The sequence below is a fragment of the Epinephelus moara genome, chromosome 10 (genome assembly GCF_006386435.1).
Source record: "Epinephelus moara isolate mb chromosome 10, YSFRI_EMoa_1.0, whole genome shotgun sequence".
In the NCBI taxonomy this organism is placed as follows: domain Eukaryota; kingdom Metazoa; phylum Chordata; class Actinopteri; order Perciformes; family Serranidae; genus Epinephelus; species Epinephelus moara.
This window is the reverse complement of record NC_065515.1, coordinates 9,567,874-9,591,159: the sequence shown is the minus strand read 5'-3', so window position 1 is coordinate 9,591,159 and position 23,286 is coordinate 9,567,874. Positions and strand designations below refer to the sequence as shown.

At 42.2% G+C, this 23,286-nt stretch overlaps 2 protein-coding genes across 4 annotated transcripts in view; both read left to right on the top strand.

Annotated features, from left to right (window-relative positions):
* Positions 1-127: 127 nt before the first annotated feature.
* ephx4 (epoxide hydrolase 4) lies at positions 128-17,900 on the top strand. Its single transcript, XM_050055029.1, has 7 exons — positions 128-654; positions 2,722-2,807; positions 5,358-5,515; positions 9,841-9,969; positions 10,364-10,467; positions 12,860-13,008; positions 16,741-17,900. Exons 1-7 carry the CDS (start codon positions 412-414, stop codon positions 16,979-16,981), a joined length of 1,110 nt encoding a protein of 369 aa, XP_049910986.1. The 5' UTR covers positions 128-411; the 3' UTR covers positions 16,982-17,900.
* A 1,795-nt stretch (positions 17,901-19,695) lies between these two features.
* The window catches only part of btbd8 (BTB domain containing 8), a 37,962-nt gene continuing 34,371 nt past the window's right edge, over positions 19,696-23,286 (top strand). For 2 of the 3 annotated variants that reach the window (XM_050054831.1, XM_050054829.1), the window contains exons 1-2: positions 19,710-19,845; positions 21,699-21,817. In XM_050054831.1, the coding sequence (XP_049910788.1) occupies positions 21,714-21,817 (104 nt within the window). In that variant the 5' untranslated portion in view covers positions 19,710-19,845; positions 21,699-21,713. Of the gene's footprint in view, positions 19,846-21,698; positions 21,818-23,286 lie in introns of all 3 variants that reach the window. The other variant, XM_050054830.1, reaches the window with a different exon arrangement.

Genomic DNA, 23,286 nt, shown 5'->3' with positions numbered 1-23,286 from the left:
CATGCTGCCTTCTAAATACAGTGTTGTTGCCATAACAGCGGCGTGCAGCCTCCGGTGCTTTGCAGTGATTTTCAGGCTTTCTCCCTGCGCCTCTCCGCTGTGCTCAAATCGCTGTAAAGGAGCCGCATTGAGTGGCTCGTTGCTTGATTTCGGACTTGCCTTGTATAGTCAACAACACCGTCTCCTGCTTAACGACCGCTGCTGTCACACGCAAGCGTGAAATCTGACGTGATGCTCTTGCCACCGTCCCATTCAACCGTTTGTTGGGATCCTCCCTTCAGACAGTCGTGCGTATGCGCTGGTAACGACACAACGGCATTGTCGGAGCTGTGTTTAAACCGAAACGAGCGATTGACAGAGAGAGATCAATAGGTAACTTGATCCGGATTGATTTCCTGCGGCAATGTAAAGATGGCGAGAGTGCTCCACAACTTGCTGATATTTCTAATCAGACTTGCGCTGAAAATCAGAGTTTTGGGGTATTGGTCATTGATATACGGTTATTGTGCTCTTTGCACCATCGTAGCCCTGCTGAAACTTTGGTGGAGCATCATCTTAAGGCCGACAACAACCTTCCAATGGGTGATTCGTGAAACTCCCCCGGCTTGTCTGAATGACACGTCCTTGGGAACCCACTGTTATGTTAGGATCAAGGTAAGGCACACATGCACTTGGACATGGAAGGTGTCTGAAAGCCCATTGTGTGTGTGTATGCTTCTTTTGCATGCTAAAAATGTTGACATGTAAAATGCTCCAACACCTTCACTTGTCGTGTCGCGTCGTGCACAAACACAAACAGGCCTGATCTCTGAGCGGATCATGAGGCGTCTGTTTATTGTTGAGACGTCTCTTTTTCTCGGTGGGATCGCGGTTTGCAGGCGCTGCGCTCAGGTGGTGCTGAAAGGACAGCTCCTCCGCCTCACGTCTCTCTGTGCCAGCCTCCAACAACCTATCTGCTCAACATTATGTAATTAAATACAGAGGCATGTCTGTCATGAAAAAAACCTTCCCAAACCATGCAGGAATCACTCACATCGTTTATGTAGGTGAGGAAAGTAAAGATGCTGCAACATTAACATTTAAAGTAAAGGCTAAAGTGAAAGTACAGGAGTGCTGTAAGAAAAAAAATACTGCATATGATATTATTGGACTGATTATTGATGCATTTTCATGTAAGATGTATTTTAATTAATGCTATAGCTAGTCCAGGGTGAGCTTATTTTAACTGCTGTGTACTCTGTTGGACAGTTATCCCAGTGGTTCCCAACTGGTCCAATCACAGGGTCCAGATTTCTCCTTAGTCATTAGTTCAAGTAGGTGTCCATTATTCACTCACTCTACAGCACTTCAAAATAAAAGCTCTATGCCAGAAATTCACTGTACTTAAAATAAAGTGCGTTTTTTTTTTACAAACTTGAGGCACACAATCTTAAAGCAGGGATACTTGCTTTGTCTGGGGGCCCCTTTTGCAAAACGACAAGAGGTCAGGGGCCCTGCACATGTGCGCAGGGGCGCTTCTAGGATTTTAGGACATCAGGGGTTCAGCCCAGACCTGTCAGGGGGGTCCAGGGGATCTTTTCCCAGCACTTTTTTTATTATTATTATTATTTATTTTATTATTATTATCATGGAAGCAGAAAGAAGACAAGATGGAGCTGATAACCTTGGTGTCAGAATACCCGGAGATGTAGAACATAGCGCTAGCAACTTCTAAGGCCAGTGATAACATTTCCACCAAACTTCAGATGACTGGTAAATTGTCCAAGTATGTAGAAATCTATGCAGTTATTTACGCAGCGCCATCTATGCCACAAACCAATGGGTGGTGTCACAGCGGCTATGTCCATCATTTTCACAGTCTATGGGCGCCATCTAGCTTGCGCTTCCAATACTCACCGAAGTACCTGCCCATCATCACAGCCCTGGACCGTAGTGACAGCATTCAAAGGCGCTTTGTTTTTTTAGGGAACGCACCTACAGGTAGGCAGTTGTCAGGGTGGTTGCCAATTCCTGCCTCCACACTGGACCTTTAAGCAATTCAAATAAACTGTTGGTGCAGCCGCTCTCAGAGCACGGGCCCATAAATTAACATATACAGCTGAGTCTGTATGCTTTATGATATTACCACACCCTCAACCTTAATAAATTTACAGTATGAGTCAGACGTGTCGTTAATCCACTTAGAGAATGTTTATTTTAATCCTCTCAGAGTAACCCCAGAATAAGCACATTTTCCAACCCAGTCGCAATAAAAAATGTTGCATTGCAGACCACTGATGTGTTACATTTGTACATTATTTTTCAGCAGATACACTGACACATCGCGTTCAAGTTCAAGAAGTGGATAGATTTAGGATGAGTTTCGTGGGTTTTTTTGTGTGTAAAGATTATATCAGACACACGTTATCCTTCAAAGCGGGGTATTTTTAATGTGTCAGCAACCATTTTTTGAAAGAGGTCTTGACTGGAACTCTGCAGCAACGTTCACAGGAGTGACTCGTCCAATATGCACAGTATTACAAGGTTGTGATTCACTGTTGTGTGTTTAGTCAGAAGTAAATAAGTTATTACTGTATTGCTTTCCTCATAATTAAATTATTACCCACTTGTTTCCATGCAGCTGGTAATCATTTAAAACGCTGACTTGTTTCCTGTTGTTTCCGCTAAGTGGCTTTGGATAAGACCGTCTGCATGATGTTTTTGTGTCTTCTTCCCCCTCAGGAATCCGGCCTTAGGTTTCACTATGTTGCCGCTGGGGAGAGAGGAAAGCCGCTCATGCTGTTTTTACACGGCTTCCCTGAGTTCTGGTAAGTCTGAAGAAATCACGATGGTGGGTGAGTTGTGGTTGCGGCAACAGTCGCAGCTCCTCTTCACTACAGCAGCAGACTGAGATTCTGTTTGCTCAGTCGCTTGGTGTTTGTTACATCGGTCACCTCTCTGAAATTTCCCCAGATTATGAGAAGTCCCTGGCTCTAATGTTTCAGCCGTACTGGTAAATCTCTGCAGAGACAAATCCACGCCATGCAGTGGAAAGTCCTCATTCACAGACATGATTTGCCATCGGGGGAAAAGGGTCCAAAGCATTTAAGATCTCTTCCTCCTGATATGGAATGAAAAACGGTGTTGAGCGTGGCTCCTGGATTGGGGCCAAAGAGGTTGTCAAGAGCTGTAAGCCTGGTCCATATCTCTAACATACTATCTAAGCTGCTGACAGGACAGGGATTAATTAACGGAAGAGGGGAGCTCTTTCTGCTTCACTTCCCGCATTCTTCGCGGGAATGATGAACTGTGCTGAGAGTGACATGGTTGCAAAGAACACTTAACACGTTCTGAAAATGTGTTAATTCCCGCTCAGAAATGAGAAAGAGGAGAGTGCCTGTGTGTGTCAGAGGGAGGGTGGAGGGGTCCGAGGGGCTTACTTTGCTTTAAACCTCATCTATATTCAAAGATCTGAGAGTTCAGTGTTGGGATCTTACACTGACTCATCAGAATCACAGTCAGAGCTCTGCATCTTGCTTTCCCTGGTTTGATGGAGGAGGAGGAGGAGGAGGTGGAGAAGGAGGTGGAGGGGGAGGAGGCGGAGGAGGAGGGGGATTTCAGTCCTGATGAGGAGCCTTTACAGCAGACAAGATCTTCAATTAGGAAGTCATCCCAGTCCACATGATCAGTGGGTGGATTAGAATCTAAAACAGCTTCTATTATACTGAAGTGACCTTCACTCAGCTGGAAAACAAGCTGAGTGCTAGCTTTAAAAAAAGTTTGTAAAGTTAGTTTGTAACTATCTCACCAATTTTGCACATCGAGTTCAGTTTAATCATCATGCGAAACACAACTCAGCCTGAGAAAACAGCTGTATAGATAATGCGCTGTGTGGCTCTGAAGGGAGATTTCTAAAGTCTGAAAAATACCGCTAGTGATGTCATCAGGCAGCCCAGTCTCCAGGAGAAAATGTTGGCATTGTACATTTTTGCAAAACCATGGATACGCCACATTTGTATGTTTCATACGTATCATATCAAAGACTCTAAAGTGGCGTAGTTCTGATTACATGTTTGTAAGCTGACTTGGTCATCTAGGGTGGAAGGGAAGGTGAATGGCCTGTAAAGCTGGCAAACAACAAATCTGGTTGTATTTTATTACCCATAACTGTGTTTTTTTACCATAACAGTGCTGCATTTCTAGCCAGAATTTTGTCACCAGAGGCCATTGTTTATTACTGAGACATCTCTAAGTTTCAAGTTGGAATTGTGTGAAAAAAAAGGTTGTTCTTAACTGAGTGAATGCTGCATTTCCAGCTGGAATTGTACCACTAAATGTGGTTGTTATTTACTATAACATCGCTGCATTTCCAGCTGGAATTGTGCCACCAGACGCCATTGTTTCTACTGAGACATAACTGCATTTCTCGCTGGAATTGTGCCACCAGAGGGAGTTGTTTTTTACCATAACATTGCTGCATTTCTAGCCAGAATTTTGTCACCAGAAGCCATTGTTTTTTTACTGAGACATCTCTAAGTTTGAAGTTGAATTGTGCGAAAAAAGCGGTTGTTTTTAACTGAGTGAATGCTGCATTTCTAGCTGGAATTGTGCCACTAAAAGTGGTTGTTTTTTTTTACTGTAACATTGCTGCATTTCTAGCCCAAATTTTCCACCAGAAGCCATTGTTTTTTACTAAGACATCTCTGCATTTCCAGCTGGAATTGTGCCACCAAAAACAGTTGTTTTTTAACAAGACATCACTGCATCTCCAGTAAGGATAGTACCTCCAGAAGCCATTATTGTTCATCAAGACATTGCTGCATTTCTAGACAGAATATTGCCAACAAGATCGGTTGTTTTTTTACAGAGACAGCACTGTGTTTCCAGCAGGGGTTGGGCGACCAAAACCGGGTATTTTAAGACAAAACATGATCTTTTCCCACTGTAACTGAGGTTTTTTTGTTGCCAAACATAATCACACATTAACGTAGCATTGTTGAAATGTGAAGTTTCAACATATCTGCTTAAGTATCCAAGGTTTGCAGCAATGTACAATGCCAACTTTTATTCTGGGGACTGGGTTGTATCAGAGTTATCTGCAGACACTATTGAATTCCTTTATGGGGAATGTAGGAACCAGTGTTTCGGGACTAAAACTCAAGATATCTGCACTGCTGCCACATGGCTTTTGACCTTTTTTTTCCAACTAGTTTCTTGTGGGTTCCCCAACTCTATGATACTGTGCCATATTAAATTGCTGTAGTACCCCTTTAAAAGGGTAAGCTGCTGTGGAAGAAACAAACTCTCTCTTTGAGTTTGTACAATATTCAAAGAAATGAAGGACATAAGTCATCTTTGCATCTGTTTGTGTGCCTCAGGTTCTCCTGGCGTTACCAGCTGCGCGAGTTCAAGAGCGAATTCCGTGTGGTGGCCATCGACATGCGGGGCTACGGGGAGTCCGACCTGCCACTGTCCACTGAAAGTTATCGCTTCGACTACCTGGTCACCGACGTCAAGGACATTGTGGAGTACTTAGGTGAGGGAACGCAGGGGAACTGTGTGGTGTGTAATCTTCAATGAACTCAAAGCAGTGCACACTGTTGTGACAGTGTCTTGAGTCAAAAATAAACTTGTTTATCAGTCTTAAGCTGTGGACAGCCCTCAGGCCTGCAGCATGGCATGACAAACGTCCTGTGACTCATTCTGACTGAACATGGGATGTTGTGCAGATACAGAGCCCACAGACTGCATGCTAACACTAGCAGGAAGCCAGCCTGAGGCTGTCTGAACACACCAGCATCCCCTAATGATTATCCAGCCAGGGTGACTTTTTTTGCTCTTTTACTGGCCAGTGTGTGACAGTTTTTAATTTTTCATTTAGCCCTGCAACATACTGTACAAGATAACCTGCCTGAGCATTGAAATGTTAGTTTCTAATTTCTCTGACAGAACAGTAGATCGTGTCTTGAGGCTCCATCTTTGTTTTCTCCTTCACACCTGCCACCTCATATCCAAGTGTGTCACAGCTACTGTTGTAGTGCTAATTACTAGGGGTGGGCGATACCACAAAATCTGATTTCGATCTGATACCAAGTAATACACAGCTAGAAACGCCGATATATCGAAACTGATGCTATACTTTTTATCATTAAAAGTGACTCATATACTTTCATGTAGGAGAAAGCAGTGTGTCAAGATCTATGAGGTGAACTATCAAACAGCTGTTGATGACCAGTTGAGTTCCAAAAGTTGAACTCAGTTTACCTCAGGACGCAGCCGTCATGCCCTGAAAATTAGGTGCTCAGGAGTGCGTGCGCGCCGCAACAGCATCACTCTCCTTTCCTTTTAGCTCTGTTTTTGGTCTCCACCAGCTCCTGTTTACGGCTAAATGCTCCTCTGTGTTCACCAGCCAGCTGCTGGCTTTGTCTTTCTCCCGTTTGTTAGTGGACCATCTTCATGCTGCATCTGAAAACACAGCTGAGTTTGTTGAAAAACTGAATCGATGAGCTGAACGATGCTAAAATGCTCTCTAGAGCCCAGGAGTGACCTTCCTCTGTGGGCTCATCACCACAAGTAACACCTGTCATTACATTACACAGTCATTAGGTCAATTGTTACCAAAAAAATGCAGCTTTAAATGGTCCCATAACTGGTCCATGTCCAGCCCAAAGGAACCATCATGTCTATAAATACACTCAAGCAGTTTTTGAACACATTCCTTATTAAATATTTACATTCTCTGAGAGTGTGCTTTTGGAAGAGGTCTAGTTAATGTTTTGCAGCTCCTTTTATCGTTCTAGCTGTCATAGTTAATTTCTTAATAGGCTTTCAGGAGCTAAGTACTCAATAATGCATATTGCTGTGCAAAAGATTCACTCAGTGTGGCTGGCTTGCATTGATGACATGATAACTGCTGTACTCTGATCTGTGATTGGACCACAGAGCTTTTTTTGCACCAGCAGTTAAAGCCCACATAGGCCACATTATAAACAATATTCACAGTCAGCTAATGGTGCTACACCAATCTGAGATTTGGCCTTTAGTAACACTGCCCTTTCCATTGATAAAAGCTGAAACAGCCATGGCCTTTTTTTCAAAATAAATGCTGGCATTGTACATTTCTGCAAACCCCAGATACATAACATTTGTACATGATTATGTAGTGGATATGTTGGAACATTATGTTTCAGCAATGCTGTGGTTAACATGTATAGGATTACGCACAAAATCCACTTGGTTATGGGTAGGAAAAGATTATGTAGTGATGTCTTGGTAAAAAAACAACAACCACTTTTCATGGCACAGGAAATGCAGCAATGGCTCAGTAAAAAAAACAAAGCAGTTCTCATGGCACTATCCCCGCTAGAAAAGCAGCGCAAGGTCACTAAAAGCCATCCATGTTTGGTGCCTAAAAAGCTGCTTGTAAAACAGTGACGGGTCACCAAAAAGTACCCTGAATTGGTGCCTGAAAAGCTGCAGGAAAAACAGTGAGGGCTCACTAAAAACCACCCATGGTTGGTGCCTAAAAGGCCTTTTGTAAAACAGCAACTGGTCATTAAAAGAGACCCCAAATTTGTGCATTAAAAGCTGAGGGAAAAACTGTGATCAGTCACTAAAATCCACCCATGTTCGGTGCCTAAAAAGCTGCTTGTAAGACAGCAATCGGTTGCTAAAAAACACCCCAAACTGGTGCCTGAAAAGCTACAGAAAAACAGTGGCAGGTCACTAAAAACCAGCCATGTTTGGTGCCTGAAAAGCTGCTTATGAAACAGCAACAAGTTGCTAAAAAACACCCTAAATTGGTGCCTGAAACGTTGCAGGAAAATAGCGATAGGTTGCTAAAAACCTCCCAAGGTTGGTGCCTAAATAGCCACTTTTAAAACAAGCAAAGGGTTGCTAAAAAACACCCATGTTTGGTGCCTGAAAAGCTGCAGGAAAAACAGTGACAGGTAACTAAAAACCATCCATGTTTGGTGCCTAAAAAGCCGCTTGAAAAACAGCAACCAGTTGCTAAAAAACACCCTAAATTGGTGCCTGAAAAGTTGCCGGAAAAAAGCGACAGGTTGCTGAAAACCATGAATGTTTGGTACCTAAATAGCCACTTTTAAAACAGCAAAGGGTTGCTAAAAACACCCACGTTTAGTGCCTGAAAAGCTGCTGGAAAAACAGTGACATCTCACTAAAAACCACCCATGGTTGGTGCCTAAAAAGATGCTTGTAAAACAGCAACCAGTTGCTGAAAAAACACCCTAAATTGGTGCCTGAAAAGCTACAGGAAAAACAGTGATGGTCACTAAAAACCACCCATGGTTGATCCCTAAATAGTTGCATTTATAACTGCAAAGGGTCACTAAAAAACCCATGGTTGGTGCCTAAAAAGCTGCTTGTAAGACAGCAATCGGTTGCTAAAAACACCCCAAACTGGTGCCTGAAAAGCTACAGAAAAACAGTGGCAGGTCACTAAAAACCAGCCATGTTTGGTGCCTGAAAAGCTGCTTATAAAACAGCAACAAGTTGCTAAAAAACACCCTAAATTGGTGCCTGAAACGTTGAAGGGAAATAGCGATAGGTTGCTAAAAACCACCCAAGGTTGGTGCCTAAATAGCCACTTTTAAAACAAGCAAAGGGTTGCTAAAAAAACACCCATGTTTGGTGCCTGAAAAGCTGCAGGAAAAACAGTGACAGGTCACTAAAAACCATCCATGTTTGGTGCCTAAAAAGCCGCTTGAAAAACAGCAACCAGTTGCTAAAAAACAACGTAAATTGGTGCCTGAAAAGTTGCCGGAAAAAAGCGATAGGTTGCTGAAAACCATGAATGTTTGGTACCTAAATAGCCACTTTTAAAACAGCAAAGGGTCCCTAAAAAACACCCTCATTTTGTGTCTGAAAAGCTGCAGGAAAAACAGTGACAGGTCACTAAAAACCACCCATGGTTGGTGCCTAAAAAGATGCTTGTAAAACAGCAACCAGTTGCTGAAAAAACACCCTAAATTGGTGCCTGAAAAGCTACAGGAAAAACAGTGATGGTCACTAAAAACCACCCATGGTTGGTGCCTAAAAAGCTGCTTGTAAGACAGCAATCGGTTGCTAATAAACAACGTAAATTGCTGCCTGAAAAATTGCAGGAAAATAGCGATAGGTTGCTGAAAACCACAAATGTTTGGTACCTAAATAGCCACTTTTAAAACAGCAAAGGTTCACTAAAAAGCACCCACGTTTGGTTCCTGAAAAGCTGCAGGAAAAACAGTGATAGCTCACTAAAAAACATCCGTTTGGTGCCTAAAAAGCCGCTTGAAAAACAGCTAGGGTCACCAAAACACAACCAGTTTTGTTGTTTGTTGGTCTTGAACAGTGGTCTGCAGCTTGGCAGGCTTCTGCTCCAGCTTCTAGGTGTCATCCAATCACGTTGTCACTTCAGAAACGTTAAAGTAATACATATGAAAGCTACAAATGCAACATATTTGTGGTTTGCAGAAATGTACAATGCCAACATTTTCTCCTGGCGACTGCCTGAATGTTAAGATGAGGCTAGCTGCTGTGATGAATACCAGTGGGTGTCGATGGTGCGAGCAAAGGTAAGGGGATTAGTTCGAAGGGAACTGTAATGTGATCAGAATCCTTCAAACGAATGCCCTGACCTTGATCTGAATTTGGCTGTATGTCATGAAATACATCCATTTGATGGGTGTAAATGTCCTCTGAGGGATGCAGCCAGCAATAAAGAAGTGAGAACAGTATTGATTTTCTGGCACTGACATGCTTTAATAAACAGGCAGCATGAGCATCCAGCCTCTATTCAAAACAACACGGTGCTGCAACAACAAAACACTGTCTCATGTCCACTTGGTTTTTTTTTTCAAGGATACAACAGATGTTGCCTTGTTGGCCACGACTGGGGTGGGACCATAGCGTGGCTGTTCGCCATTCACTACCCAGAGATGGTGACGAAACTCATCGTCCTAAACAGCCCCCATCCTTCTGTGTTCACAGGTATGATTTCACTATGTGCAGACGACTGGCTCTCCACGTATATTTCTTTATGTAATGACAGAAAACCAATTTTCTTCATACTAATTTGAGAGACTCTGGTTTGGCCCTCGGATTATTAGCATAATTATTATTATCATTAATTAGGAAGTATTATTACTTCATTACTTCCATGTTTGCATCCAGCTGGCAAATCCTCTTCTGCCTTAAGGGAAAGATGATGAGAAGCTAATTACAGGAGGCTAATGTGAAGCTGGAACAGCTGGTTTAACTGGTGCAAACAGAGAGGCAAAGTCATTGAGAGTCATCACGTCCACGACCCCGCAGCGCGTGCAAACTTGGCCTTTAATTACTATCGAACAACTGAACTTGTCTCCTCTCCTCTCCTCTCCTCCAGATTACGCTCTGCGTCACCCGAGCCAGCTGCTGAAGTCCAGCCATTTCTTCTTCTTCCAGCTGCCCCGCTTCCCGGAGCTCATGCTCTCCATCAATGATTTCAAGGTGGTCTGTTGTGTGTGGGCATAAGCGGTTTCAAGGTCAAGGTTGTGTGTGCTTGCGTCTCTGTGTGTGGGTCGTATGCATGTGTGTTCATGTGCATTGGTGTGTGTTCCATGTTGTTACAGTGTCAGGCTATTTTTAGGGTTTGCATCAGTGTGACTGAAGCCTCCTGCTGTGAGAGAGGCTGTAGTAAACAAAGGGATCAAACTATAGCTTATTACCAAATCATACGCTAAACTGGATAAGGACATTTTGTCGCAAATGAGGCATTAACGTTTTTTTATTTTTGTATATGTTAAAATGTGGTTTTCAAAATCAATAATATTCATGATGTTGAAACAGGCAGGTTTACTTACAGTTTTAATGCAAAGTTTAATTTTCTTTCGTGTTGAGGGTCAGGTGAGAATATTGATACCACTCTCATGTCTGTCATGCACAACAAAATGCAAGCTCCTTTACGCTACGTGTAAATAATCCAAAACAAGTACTACTGAGGAGGAGTTGAGGAGTCTTGCAGCTGCTCTGTAGTGCAGTGGTACAGCAGTAGATACTTGTGTATTGCTTGCCAGACGTCAGCAGGGTGAGGAGGTTGTTGCTGGGTGGGTTATTGTCTTTGAATATTCCTTGGGCTCTGTGCAGGCACCCCACCTCACCGATCTCACTGCTGCTTGGTGGATGATGTTCTGGGCAGAATTATTCGCCTGCTGCAGAGCCCTCCTGTCCTGGGTGCTTTCTGTTGCTCCTCTGGAGAGGTTACCAAGAACTTGCCATGGAAATTTCTTTAAGAAATACAGCTGTTTCTGTTGTTTCAGATGCAAGATGACCCTATCAGGTTCTCTGTGGTGCTGATTCCATAGAACCTGAAACTATTTATTTGCTCCACCTCAGCACCACTGATGTAGACGTTGGTGTGAGTCTTTGCCTCCTTTTTTCTAAAATCAAGGATCAGCTACTTGGTTTTGCTGACATTGAGCAGTAGGTTGTTCCTTGTGCACCACTCTCCCGATACTAAATCTCATCATTATTTGTTCTCTTTTATGTATTGCGCAGTGTCTTCTGTGCTGTATTTGCTGCTGTTGTTGTTTTGATATCTACACACCCAGGGACAACGGATGCAATCTTGCCACCAGCTAACTCTGTTGCAGTTACTTGTAATTATGCACTGTCACTGCAAAAACAAACAATAATATAAATAAAATAATCTGGTCGATGGTGCTGGTGTCGTCTACAAACTTCACAACAGAGTTCTCTCCAAGTCAGGGGTTGCAGTTGTGGGTGTAAAGTGAGAACAGGAGAGGGCTGAGCACGCAGCCCTGGGGGGCCCCCAGTGTTCAAAACTACAGTTGGGCAGCTGTGGCCACCAATTTGAACTAACTGGGGTTTGTTTGTGAGGAAGTCCAATATCCAGTTGCAGACTAAGCTAAAATAAGCTTAACTAAGCTAAGCTAAGCCAACTGGCTCCTGGCAGTAGTTTCATATTTATAGTTTAATAATTGAGCAAATAAACATATTTCCCGAAATGTTCAGCTTTAATTTCCCCAAAGAGCTGCACACGTCATTCAGAGCATAGATTCAGAGTCTGAGCTGAGGTTGCCTGCACATGGCTCTCAACATGGAGGTGGCTGAGCCAGTGGCTAGAAGCTAACAATGCTAACAGCGCTAATAGCACAGACAGTGCTAACAATGGCAACAGTGCTGACAGAGCTAATGATGTTAACCTGATGGGGAGGGTGGTCGTTTCACTTAGGCTGTGTGATGATGCTTACTGTTTTCAGCAGTAACTGCCATATGAGCACAGTGCAGAGTGGTGGCGATTAGCTAGCCAATACGATACACACGCAGGGACTCACATGCAGTAACATGCACACGCGGCTGGACCATCTACCACAACAAAGAACACAAAGGCTCAGAGGCTGCCATTACTACACTACAAAGCAAATTGTGATTTGCTGTTATATTAATGCTTTGAATGTTTTATACAGAACCTTTAACTCTAAGTAACTTACAATTTGCAAGGCAAAGTGTTCATTTAATTTATGTATTTACTGATTACATGACTGGATAAAGTTCCTTCAAGCGTGTGTTGGAGTTTTCAGAACTGTTAACTTGATGAAGGTCTAGCTATTGAAATGTCACAATGCATTTCTTTTGCAAGTTAGACAGAGTGCGGGAGTTTGTCTGCAAATGGAGTTTTCAAAAGTAAAAGCACAGCATGTCACGTTGTCTAGCCAGCAGTAAGTCAGGGTGCCAGAGCTGTGACTGAAGGTCATGAGAGCTGAAGTACCTTTACTGACTCACAGCACAGTGACCACGGACGTCCTTCTGTAAATGTTTTCTACAGCAAATTGTACCAGACACATAAATTCACCCCAGTGTCTGCTTCTGTCTGCCGCAGGCTCTGAAGGCCTTGTTCACCAGCCGCAACACTGGGATTGGAAGGAAAGGCCGATGGCTCACTGCAGAGGACCTGGAGGCCTATCTGTATGCGCTCTCACAGCCAGGAGCTCTGACTGGAGCGCTCAACTATTACAGGAATGTTTTCAGGTGGGGAGCAGTTCACTGACCAAAAGATGGATTGTGTCAAAGATTTTTGTGAAGTTTTGTAAAGATTTAGAAATAGCAGCAGTGGAAGAAGTATTTGTAAGCAAGGACATGTTCAGTCTGAATGAGGTGCGCACTGTTTTTGTAGATAGATAGATAGATAGATAGATACTTTATTGTCATTGCATATTAAAACACAATGAAATTGGGTTGGCAGCAGTCCACTCAGTTTAGTGGCATGAATAAATCAGTGATCATATTTCGTAACACTTTCCAGTTTGAACAGCATGTTTCCTCAAAATGGTGTGAAACAGTGTGCAACAGGCTATGAGGTATGTTTTCTCTCGCTTGGTGGGTGAGTAAGAGGTGTAGAAACATGCATATGAACCGATCTTTACTTGACATGACATTAAAAACCTTATAGATAACACTAAGTTACACTTTTTGTGCTCGAACACAACAGGCTCTTCTTCTTATTCTGGGCCCAGTTTTTTTTCTGGATGTCCTTATAGCTACATCACTGGCGCCATAAATCCAGGTACTCAGACACCAATATATTCAGCTCCTTCATCTTGTCTTCTTTCTAATTCCGTGATGCCCGCGATTTGATGGGCTAAAACCAGGCAGCAAGCATCACAAGTTCAATACGGTGAACTCAGTGCAGCAGAGCAAAATCTGTGTGCGTGCACATGGGCGGCAACCGCTTTATACCCTAACCACCTCGCTTGAAACCGCTTCCCCTCTGTTGCCTTCCCCTCATTGAAATGACTAGAGGTGGCAAATTACTGCACGGCGGTGTGAAAGCCCCTTTCGTTTCTCTGTAGGGTCCTTCCTGTAGTGCTGTCAGACACTTACAGCAACAATCTGAGGCTGTCAATGGCCAAAGCAAACACTTTTTGTGGACATAAATCAATGGTGCACGGTTTACCTGCCAAAAATGGAAAAACAACACTCACATCTTACCCAGTTTAGGGTTGGGTGCTGGACCAAAAAAGTTCACATGTAAAAACAAGTAAAGTTCGCACACCAAAATAGCTCCAGTGAAGTATAATTTATTTAAAGCATGACGTCATGAAACATCATGCTTTAAATAAATTACACTTCACTGGAGCTATTTTGGTGTGCGAACTTTACTTGTTTTTGCATGGTTTACCTGCACCTTGTTTCGCCACTGCAGCTGCAGTGCTCTTTTTGACCAGTTTCAAAAATTGTTGTTCCCATTAGTTACTTACACACACAAACATGGGGAACTAGGGTCCAGATTGAATACCGCAGTTTCCCTTTAAGTTAAAAAATACTCTATTGTACTGTTCTGCTCATAAGTGTGTGACCAGGCAGAACATGTTTCTTTTATATTTCATGGGATTCAGATTAAATTGTAAGAATAGAATAGAATAGAATAGTATAATAATTTAAAAACATAGCAACAAAGAAATACTGAGATGTCCATACCCTTAATTCTTAATAGTGTGTATTGCCCCTCTTAAGCATTAATGATGGCTCGCAGTCTTTGCAGAAGTTGTGTACAATGCCCTTTATTCTCAAAGGTGGTAAAGCTACCCAATTTCCTTGGCAAAAAGCCTCCAGGCCCTGTAAATTCTTGGGTTGTCGTGCATGAACTGCACGTTTGAGATCTTCCCAAAGTAGCTCAATGCTACTGAGGTCAGGAGAACCATGATGGCAACTCCAGAACCTTCAGTTATTGTTGTTGTAGCCACTGTATCATTGTCATGTTGGAAGGTCCAAGTGCGTCCCATGCGCAGCTTCCAGAATGAAGAATGCAAATTGTCCTCTAGTATTTTGTGATAACAAGCTTCATTCATTCTGCTATCAATTTTGACTGAATTCCCTGGGACACTGTAGGCACAGGGAACCAAAAACATCAGTGACCCACCTCCATGCGTCACAGTGGGGATGGTGTACTTTTCGTCATAGGCCTGCATGATCAGGTGTGTAAATTTATGAGCACAACTGTAAGTAAAAATCCTGCATTGAAAGTGTCTTTAGTGACTTAAGTCAAAGTAATTAAGTAGTAAAAGAAACATCCCCTGTTAGTAATATTATGTATATTTATAATGGAATTATGATCACTGATACATTTATGTGTAGGTACCATTTTTACTGTTATAGTTGGAGCTAATTTTAATTTTTACATACTGCTGTGTAGTTTAATCTATAGCAGTGAATCATATCTGACCTGCATTAGTGACAGGAGCAGGTATGCTGTTGCCATAGGAGACCATTTCACTGTTACTGCAGCTCTTACTTTGTAGTCAGTATCAGAGTTTGGTCACGGTTGGTTATTCTATACTGTGATCACACAGCCACGTATAAGTCTAAATGATGTGTAGTTCTCAAAAACTTTATGTTATATATTGCGTGTTGTGCAAATGGAGAGCTTATATAATGTTCTTACTCAATGCAAATTTAGTAGCACCATCTACTGTCAGAGCTCTGAAGGACAGGAAGCTGAATCTCTCCCTCAAGGCCACAGTGCTGTCAAATATTTACCTTCACATACACCTTTATTCTGACACGTGAGATGGACAAGCAGAGTGATAGGCACGAATCAGATCAAAGAAAATATCAGTGCATGTATTTTTGACATGTGAGCTGTACATGCATGGCTGAGCGCACCATCTGCTCCCTTCTCAAGCAATGAGTTCTCTCAGAATAGCTTTTATATGCTTACGTAAAAGAAATATCACTGACCCATGCCCAATTAGTCTCTCCACAAGCGCATACTGTACCTAAGCACCAGGGACACAAATACATAAACACACAGAAACATCCATCCACCCATCTTTTTATATTTATATCTCCACTCATCCTGTCCAGAGTGGTGGTGCATGGCTGCAGCCGGCTTTGGAACATTTTGGGTGAGACGGAAAGTAACATGAAATTCATTGCTCTTTATTTTATTTTTCTCCATTTCTGTTATTGTTTGTTTTTCTTTTTAAGGTGAGGTCCGTGTGGCCCAATGGCCTCTTCTGACATTTTTTTTTTTACTATTCGGATTTTTATTGCAGTTATATGTGTGTGCAAAAATAAATAAAAACAAATAAAGTAAATACAATTAAATTAAAATGAAATGAAATAAAATAAATTAAATAAATAAATAAATTAAAAAAAATAAATTGTCCCGACTTTTCACCCCCTTAACTTACATTGTTGTCCAGCCAGGTTTCCCCCTGACGTCATCAGGTGCCATTACACACTGACAGTGCCTGGCTGCGCATCATGCAAACATGAGAGGATAGTTTTTTGTCAGTGTCTGACGCGGCAGTATCTGCCCAAGCACCGGGTTGGCTGACAGTGGTATCTCCAGCTGTGACGACACACTGGCTGGCATGAGTGTGACTGTAATATCTGTGCACCGGGCCTTTTGATCTTCTAGCATAAGTAATATCAGCAGTAGTCAGCTGGAGCTGGAGACGCATGATAGACAGAGGTGTGAATGGCAGTGTGTCTCAGCTGTCCACTTGTGTTTGGATCAAGGACACATATGCTAACATCAGGGGCAAACAGGCCCGGAGTGAGAGAAGGTAGACATCTCTACAGCCGATACCTCCAACAACTGGCACTTTAAACTAAAACTATGTAGACTGATAAATAGCACTACAGGTAGAAGAAATATGTGCTTTTGACTTTGGGGTGAACTGTCCCTTTAAAGTACATTTTCCCCTTAAAATCTTTCATACATTATCTTTTTTTTTTTTCCCTCTGTCTCCTTAGCTCCCTCCCTCTGAGCCACAACCACGTCAGGTCTCCAGTGCTGCTGCTGTGGGGTGAGCGGGATGCCTTCCTGGAGCAGGAAATGGCCGAAGCCTGCCGCCTCTACATCCGGAACCATTTCCGTCTCAACATCATCTCTGGAGCCAGTCACTGGCTGCAGCAGGACCAGCCTGACATTGTGAACACTCTCATATGGACCTTTCTCAAGGAGGGAGAGGGACGCAAAAGCTACAGGAACTAAACCCACAGCGGGGGCCTCCTCCATCCCCTCCACTGTCCCCCTCTCGCTTGCCACACCTGGAAGCCTGGAATATGCCTGTGATACCAAGCAACATAGTGATAATGCAATCATTCTTTAAATCTTTCACATTTCAACTATTTTTTAAAGAAGTCGGCGGTAAAGGAAAGAATCAAAGCACACTTCACCTGGAGAGGACACTGAGCAGAACGTGTGATACATATTCAAGATGTTTTTGCACATGACATCCGCCTTAAAGTTTGTCAGTTACAGCATTACAAATGTGTGGCAAAAATCTCCTCGTGACTTGTATTGTGTGGTGCCTTTTAACTATGGAGTTGTCGCGGTGTAAAGTTGTCCTGAGAGACTGGGATGTGGCGTCGTCTGCTTGTGTGTTTCACCAGGTCGCTCCACTCTTCTTTGGGCACAGTCCTTTGGGGAGCCATGACTCTCCCAACTCCCTTTATCAGGTAGTGCTGTCTAAAGGAGGTTTCTTTTTTTTGTATTTTTTCCTCAGAGATACTTGCTCAAACGTAGAGAATGTTGTTATTTTGATCTTCCTGTGTAGAAATGTCAGTGATGGTTGACTATTGTACTATTTTGTATCTATTCCTACACACTGCATTTTGAAGATTCACTGAGCCAAGTCTACACCATTTGATTTTATAAATAAATTGAGTGTCAATCTGTTGGACTACACTTCTCTTTATCATTCCTGACCTGTTTTAAGACAACGATAACAACAGTGTTCAAAGCTATGCACTGTCTCCGAACAGTCACTTCAAGCTTTCACACAGGAGAGATGAAAAACACCAGAAATAGCAATGATGTTCTGTTAAATATAGCACAGAGCCACAGAGTGACACAGCAGTTGACGTTGGTTATTTTTGGTCTCCTCTGTAGAAGAAACATTTTGATATTTTTTATTTTAGAGTCATATTTATAACTTTCCAACAAGGGTTATATGCCAACAGAAATGTAGATGTGGAATTACACTGATGTGTGTTTTCATCAGTCTTACATAAACAGGTTTTAGTGCTGTGCCAGCACACACACACACACACACACACACACACACAATCACTGCAAAGCTATTTAGAGAAGACATCATTCAGGAGATGCAGGTGATTCAGGAGTGTGTCTGTTTGACACCAGCAAAAATTGATTATTTATACATCTTTAACAAAGTCTTTATTAGCCATTAAAACCCATAAGTTTCAGTTTAACCCCTTTAAATTATGCTTTATCATAAAGTTGTGCCACTATTGCACCAAATCACTCTGCCGTGGATCTCACTACCCTGCAGAATTTGACAGCTTTTGTGTTTCTGCTTCTGTAATGCTGATCCAAACAGTTACAGTCCCGTTTGCACTGACATCATAGGTTAGGGGTAATGGTGTAGGAGAGGACGATGACATCAACGCCAGTTCGTGGCAAGCCATTTGCTGCCTTCAGGTACAGTCGGAAATATGATTAGTTTCACATATTTTGGTTGGTATTTGTTATGACTCTTAAAAAAATTAATAAAAAGAAAGTCAGAATTAGAACAAGGTTTATTACCGAGTAGGTTTTCACTACATTCACTTAAAAAAAATGATCTGTTTCAAAATAAAAAAAGCTGCACATTTGTGCAGAGTGTGTGACAAATAGAATAGAATATTACAAAGATTGATGCAAGGATGATTATAATTGTTAGCTATTTTTGATAAAGTCTTTGTTTTGATTTATCCAAAATAGAGGAATGAGACTGAAACATAATTTTATGTAACACTGTGTAAATTAAAAGATGTTAAATGGTGCCTTTCTAGTCTTCTGACCACTCAAAGCGCTTTTACACAACACGCCACATTCACCCATTCACACAGAACAGCCACTGGGAGCAATTTTGGGTTCAGTATCTTGCCCAAGGATTCTTTGACATGAAAAGTGGAGGAACCGGGGCCCACTCAGTGGACACCTTGCTCTACCTCTGAGCCACAACTGCCACAGATTAAGCTTTTTAGTTGTCTGTTCTCAGTGTAGCTTTCACACAACAATAGAATGATTAAAATAAAAGGCACCTTTGAGCAGTGCACACACTTTTTATACATTCTTTGGACCATATTTTGCAAGTTTATGCACACAGCTACCACTTATAAAAATTGCACAGCTCTTTAATTTATACAGCTTTGTCATTTATAGTCAGCACATTATACATATTTATATATTCTTTTTAGATATTCAAATACTTGTGTCAACATTGCAGCACATTGCACATATTTTTTTATATATTTTTACATGCCTTGTACTCATATTTACTTCTTATTTCTGCTTCTTATGATGCTTTTATAGCATTTTTTCATATCTTTATTGTAATTTTCTTCTATTCAATGTCCCCTGATTATTTATATATGTACATATATTTATAATAATTATATAATATAATTATATTCATTTATTAATTATCTTAATATTTATTTATTGAATTGTTTATTTTATCTTTTTAATTTATATCCTATTTTCGTATTTATTTATTTTATCATCTAATTTATTTTTTTTGTGGTTCATGTCATTTTTTAATTAATGTAATTTATTTTCGAAGTTTGTTAGAATTTCGAGATCAGGCGCAGCACCTGAAAGCATCACTTGAGAGGGCACGAAGCCTTCCTTGTTCGCACTGCGCATGTCCCGCTGCTTCCGGGCTGTGACGACATGTCCACTCCTTCTCCGTTTGGCTAACCGTGTCATAGTGGGGCGGCGAACAGCGTGCAGCGGTGATGTCAACAACATCGGTCAGTGGTTCAGCCCGTTAACGAAGATAGTGTAATTATGCCCGGTACCGAACCTCACACTAACAGACAGTTAACGGCTGCGGTTCTTTTCTCCAGGTTTGTTTTCATCGCCGGTTATTAACGGTTCAAGGTTCATTCAGAGAACTAACTAGTAACGGTCGCCAGCGTTAGCTAGCGTTAGCATGCTAGCCACGAGAGGAAAATGAGAGTAATGTTATTTAGCTTGTAGCTAAAACCGTGTCCGACAGAGACACAGCAAATACACACATAAACATAGATATGTGTGTGTGAGTATACCTGAGTGTGTTTTATTTTAGGATACGTTAAACTTATATTAAAATAGAGATAAACTGGTTCTTCTTGGTGGCAGTATCAGTGGTGTTTTCCCCTGGAGGCTAAGGGAAGCCGGGTTTCTATCATTGAAGCTGTTTTAATTCTAACATTACGGTTAAATAGTCGTGCCCGTGTCTTCCCGTTTTAATTGATTTACATCATACTGGTAAGCAGCGCCTCCCCGGGTTACAATGGTGTTAAATGTGAGTGAGTGTGTGGTGAAAGGTGGTGGTTGCTGATTTAATCATGTCACCTCACCCAGGAGAGCCAGGTGAAGCTGGCAACATGGCAGTCAAGAATATTAAAGCATAAAAACGGAATCAGATGTGGCTAACTGTATCTACAATGTGATGGTACAAGCTGGTAGATTTAGGGACTGTTCTTTACTTATCAGAGGAAGGTGGCTGTGGTGTGACTTTTTTTTTTTACCCTCCCTAAAGCTACAAATATTTTTCCTTGAGCCTCCATGAGTGCCTGCTGGAAATGCACGACCCTCCCTCCACCATAAATTAGTTACTAGATATTAAAACTTACCCTTTGATGTTTGAAAATTAAAAGTTTAGGATGACGTCCTGGAGTTGAGAAAGGTTTTTTCACTTGTCCTGCATGCTGGTTAGTTTTTGTTTGAACAGTTTATTTTTGGCCAAATTTTAAATAAAATGTAGAATAAAATGATTTTGATGAAATATAATTATTTTAATCTCAGATTTGTGTGTTTTTTTTAATTCTGAGGGAAGCATTTGTCGCACATGATGTGTCCCAGGACTGTTGGGAATTTGAAAATACAGTGATAATTTCTGTCTTACTGTTTTTGGCTGTGATAAATGAGAATGTGGATATAAGCAGCCGAAATGAGTTTCCTTCGTGGGGTGGCTAGGCTCAGGCTCAGAGACAGGGTGAGGAGCTCGGACATCCGGAGCGAGCTTGGAGTAAAGCCACTGCTCCTTGGTGTCAAAGAGGTCAGTCGAGGTGGTTTAGGCACCTCCTGTTAGAAGGGTTCCGGGCACGTCCCACTGGTGGGAGGCCCAGGGGCAGACACAGAACACACTGGAGGGATTACATATCTCATCTGGCCTGGGAACGCCTTGGGGTCCCCCAGGAGGTGCTGGAAAGTGTTGCTGGGGAGAGGGATGTCTGAGGTGCTTTACTTGGCCTGCTGCTTCTGCGACCTGGCCCTAGATAAGCGGGTGAAAATGGGTGGATGGATGGATGGATGGATGGCCGGCCCTATGCTGCATGTCATCCTCTCTTTCTCCCCCTTTCATGCCAAAGCTGTCCTTTTGAATAAAGGCAAATCTAAAAACAACAAATTCTGCATAAAAAATAATAAAAAATACAACCTGTAAAATGCGTGCACCCCTCCCCGAACATAAAAAACAAAAGTCCTTTTCCAGTGCCTAAAACAATAGCTGACATGCCTCCCCCTTTTAGCACCTTACCATGTACTGTCTGTAAAGCGGTACAAGCATATTTATCACATTTTGTTCCTTTTGCAGTTTTATAGATGACCTGTCTGATTTATTTTGCGTCCTCAAAATGATCAAACAGCACACCACTGGGTTTTATCTAGCCCTCCTCTTCTCGAGGCTGAGCTCTCTGTCTTGTCTCTGTCTTAGGAAACCTAATGAGCCATGATCACCACGGAGGCTGTGAGGGAGTTCCAGGCCAAAGAGCGCAAATACAAAGAGCAGCTGAGGAGATGTTTATCATCTGCTTTATCTGCAGACCTTAACAGGTAAGGCATGTGACTGCGTGCACTGAACTTCAGAGGCCGGGGTTAAACGTTCAGGGTTCCTGCAGAAGATCCTTTAAAGGTCTTTAAAGACATCAAATTTATGAATCTAAAACAAAGGCCTTATGATGTTAAGATGTTTTAAATCAATCTTTCAAAAGTCTTACAAATGCTAAGACATGGGAAGCAGGTTTTTGGGAAGTTCATGTTCAACAAAAAATTGCCTATTTAACCAAGATTTTTACGGCAGGGCTGAAACCAGTTCATGGCAGTGCATATGAGACTTGGTGTATTTTACGCAAAAAGTTTTTGAAACTCAGGATGGGGATCAAGGCAGTGGAATCCCACATGCAGAGTGAGAAACGCGAAGTCGCCAAGCATTGCCAACTTGCCAGCAAACAGCAGGTATTTCCAAGTTGTTTTCTGCCCTTGTCTCAGCCACACAATGAAGAGGTCACGCTTTATATTACTATAAACACATTTGGGAAAACATTTTTCTAACCCTACCCTGTGAATAACAAAGACCTGTGTCTTAAAGTTTTCCCTTTGAGGTCAAGGATATACAGGGCTGTCAAAGACTTTGTGATCTCTGTGTGCAGCTTCTTTTAAAGGCACTTGAATGGTCTGTCATCATCCAGTCAGTAACACTGAACCAGTATAAAGAACCCTCTGGCAGATCCAGTTTATCAGGATCGTTGCTGTCATCTCACCAAAACACACACACACACAGTCCTCCAGCAGTCGTTCATAGCACAAGTGTGAAAATCGCCCAGACCTGCAAATACTTGGGAACCGTGTTTGATGACAGATTGAGATTTGGTGAAAATACAGATGTCTCTGTGAAAAAGGCTCAGCAGCATCTCTACTGCCCACATAAACCAGACTAGATCAGTAGTAGCATCTAGCAGTGAAGATTGCAGATTTCAACCAGCTAACAAACAAACCAAGTGACTTAAACCGGTAAAAACACTGAATAAAGCAGTTGCATGACACATGTCAGTGTTTCTGTGATACTGTTGGGCAAGTTACAGATGACCCGCTTGCCCAGCACCTGCAAATGATAACGTCATGTGCGCTCACCTTATTTCTCATCTAGATGTTTAGGATGTTTTTATCATGAGCTAAATTATTTGCAGAGGTCTCCTCCTCTCCAAAACAAACAGAGTGACTGTTTCACGTTACATATCATTGTCTCTTTGATGTTGTTTGGCATGTTGGAGACAGGCCACTAGCCCAGCACTTGATAACGTAATCACACTGGCGCTATTTGGTCCGCTTTAAACGAACCATGGTCCGCTTCCATGGATAGTGCGGTTTGTTTGGAGTGGTGTGAATGCTCATTCGAACTCTGGTGCGGACCAAACAAGCAAACCCTGATCCGTTTGAAAACCAGGGTCTCAGTTCACTTGCAAGTTAAACCTGGTGCGGTTCGCTTACAGTGGGAAATGCAAATGGACTATCCGGCGAACCAA

What these genes read in the sequence shown, in the direction of transcription:
- ephx4 (XM_050055029.1), top strand. Translation starts at nt 412, where the DNA reads ATGGCGAGAGTGCTCCACAACTTGCTGATATTTCTAATCAGACTTGCG. An exon ending in CCATCCTTCTGTGTTCACAG is followed by an intron (nt 9,970 to 10,363) that starts GTATGATTTCAC and finishes CCTCTCCTCCAG; the next exon opens with ATTACGCTCTGCGTCACCCG. An exon ending in TCTCCATCAATGATTTCAAG is followed by an intron (nt 10,468 to 12,859) that starts GTGGTCTGTTGT and finishes TGTCTGCCGCAG; the next exon opens with GCTCTGAAGGCCTTGTTCAC.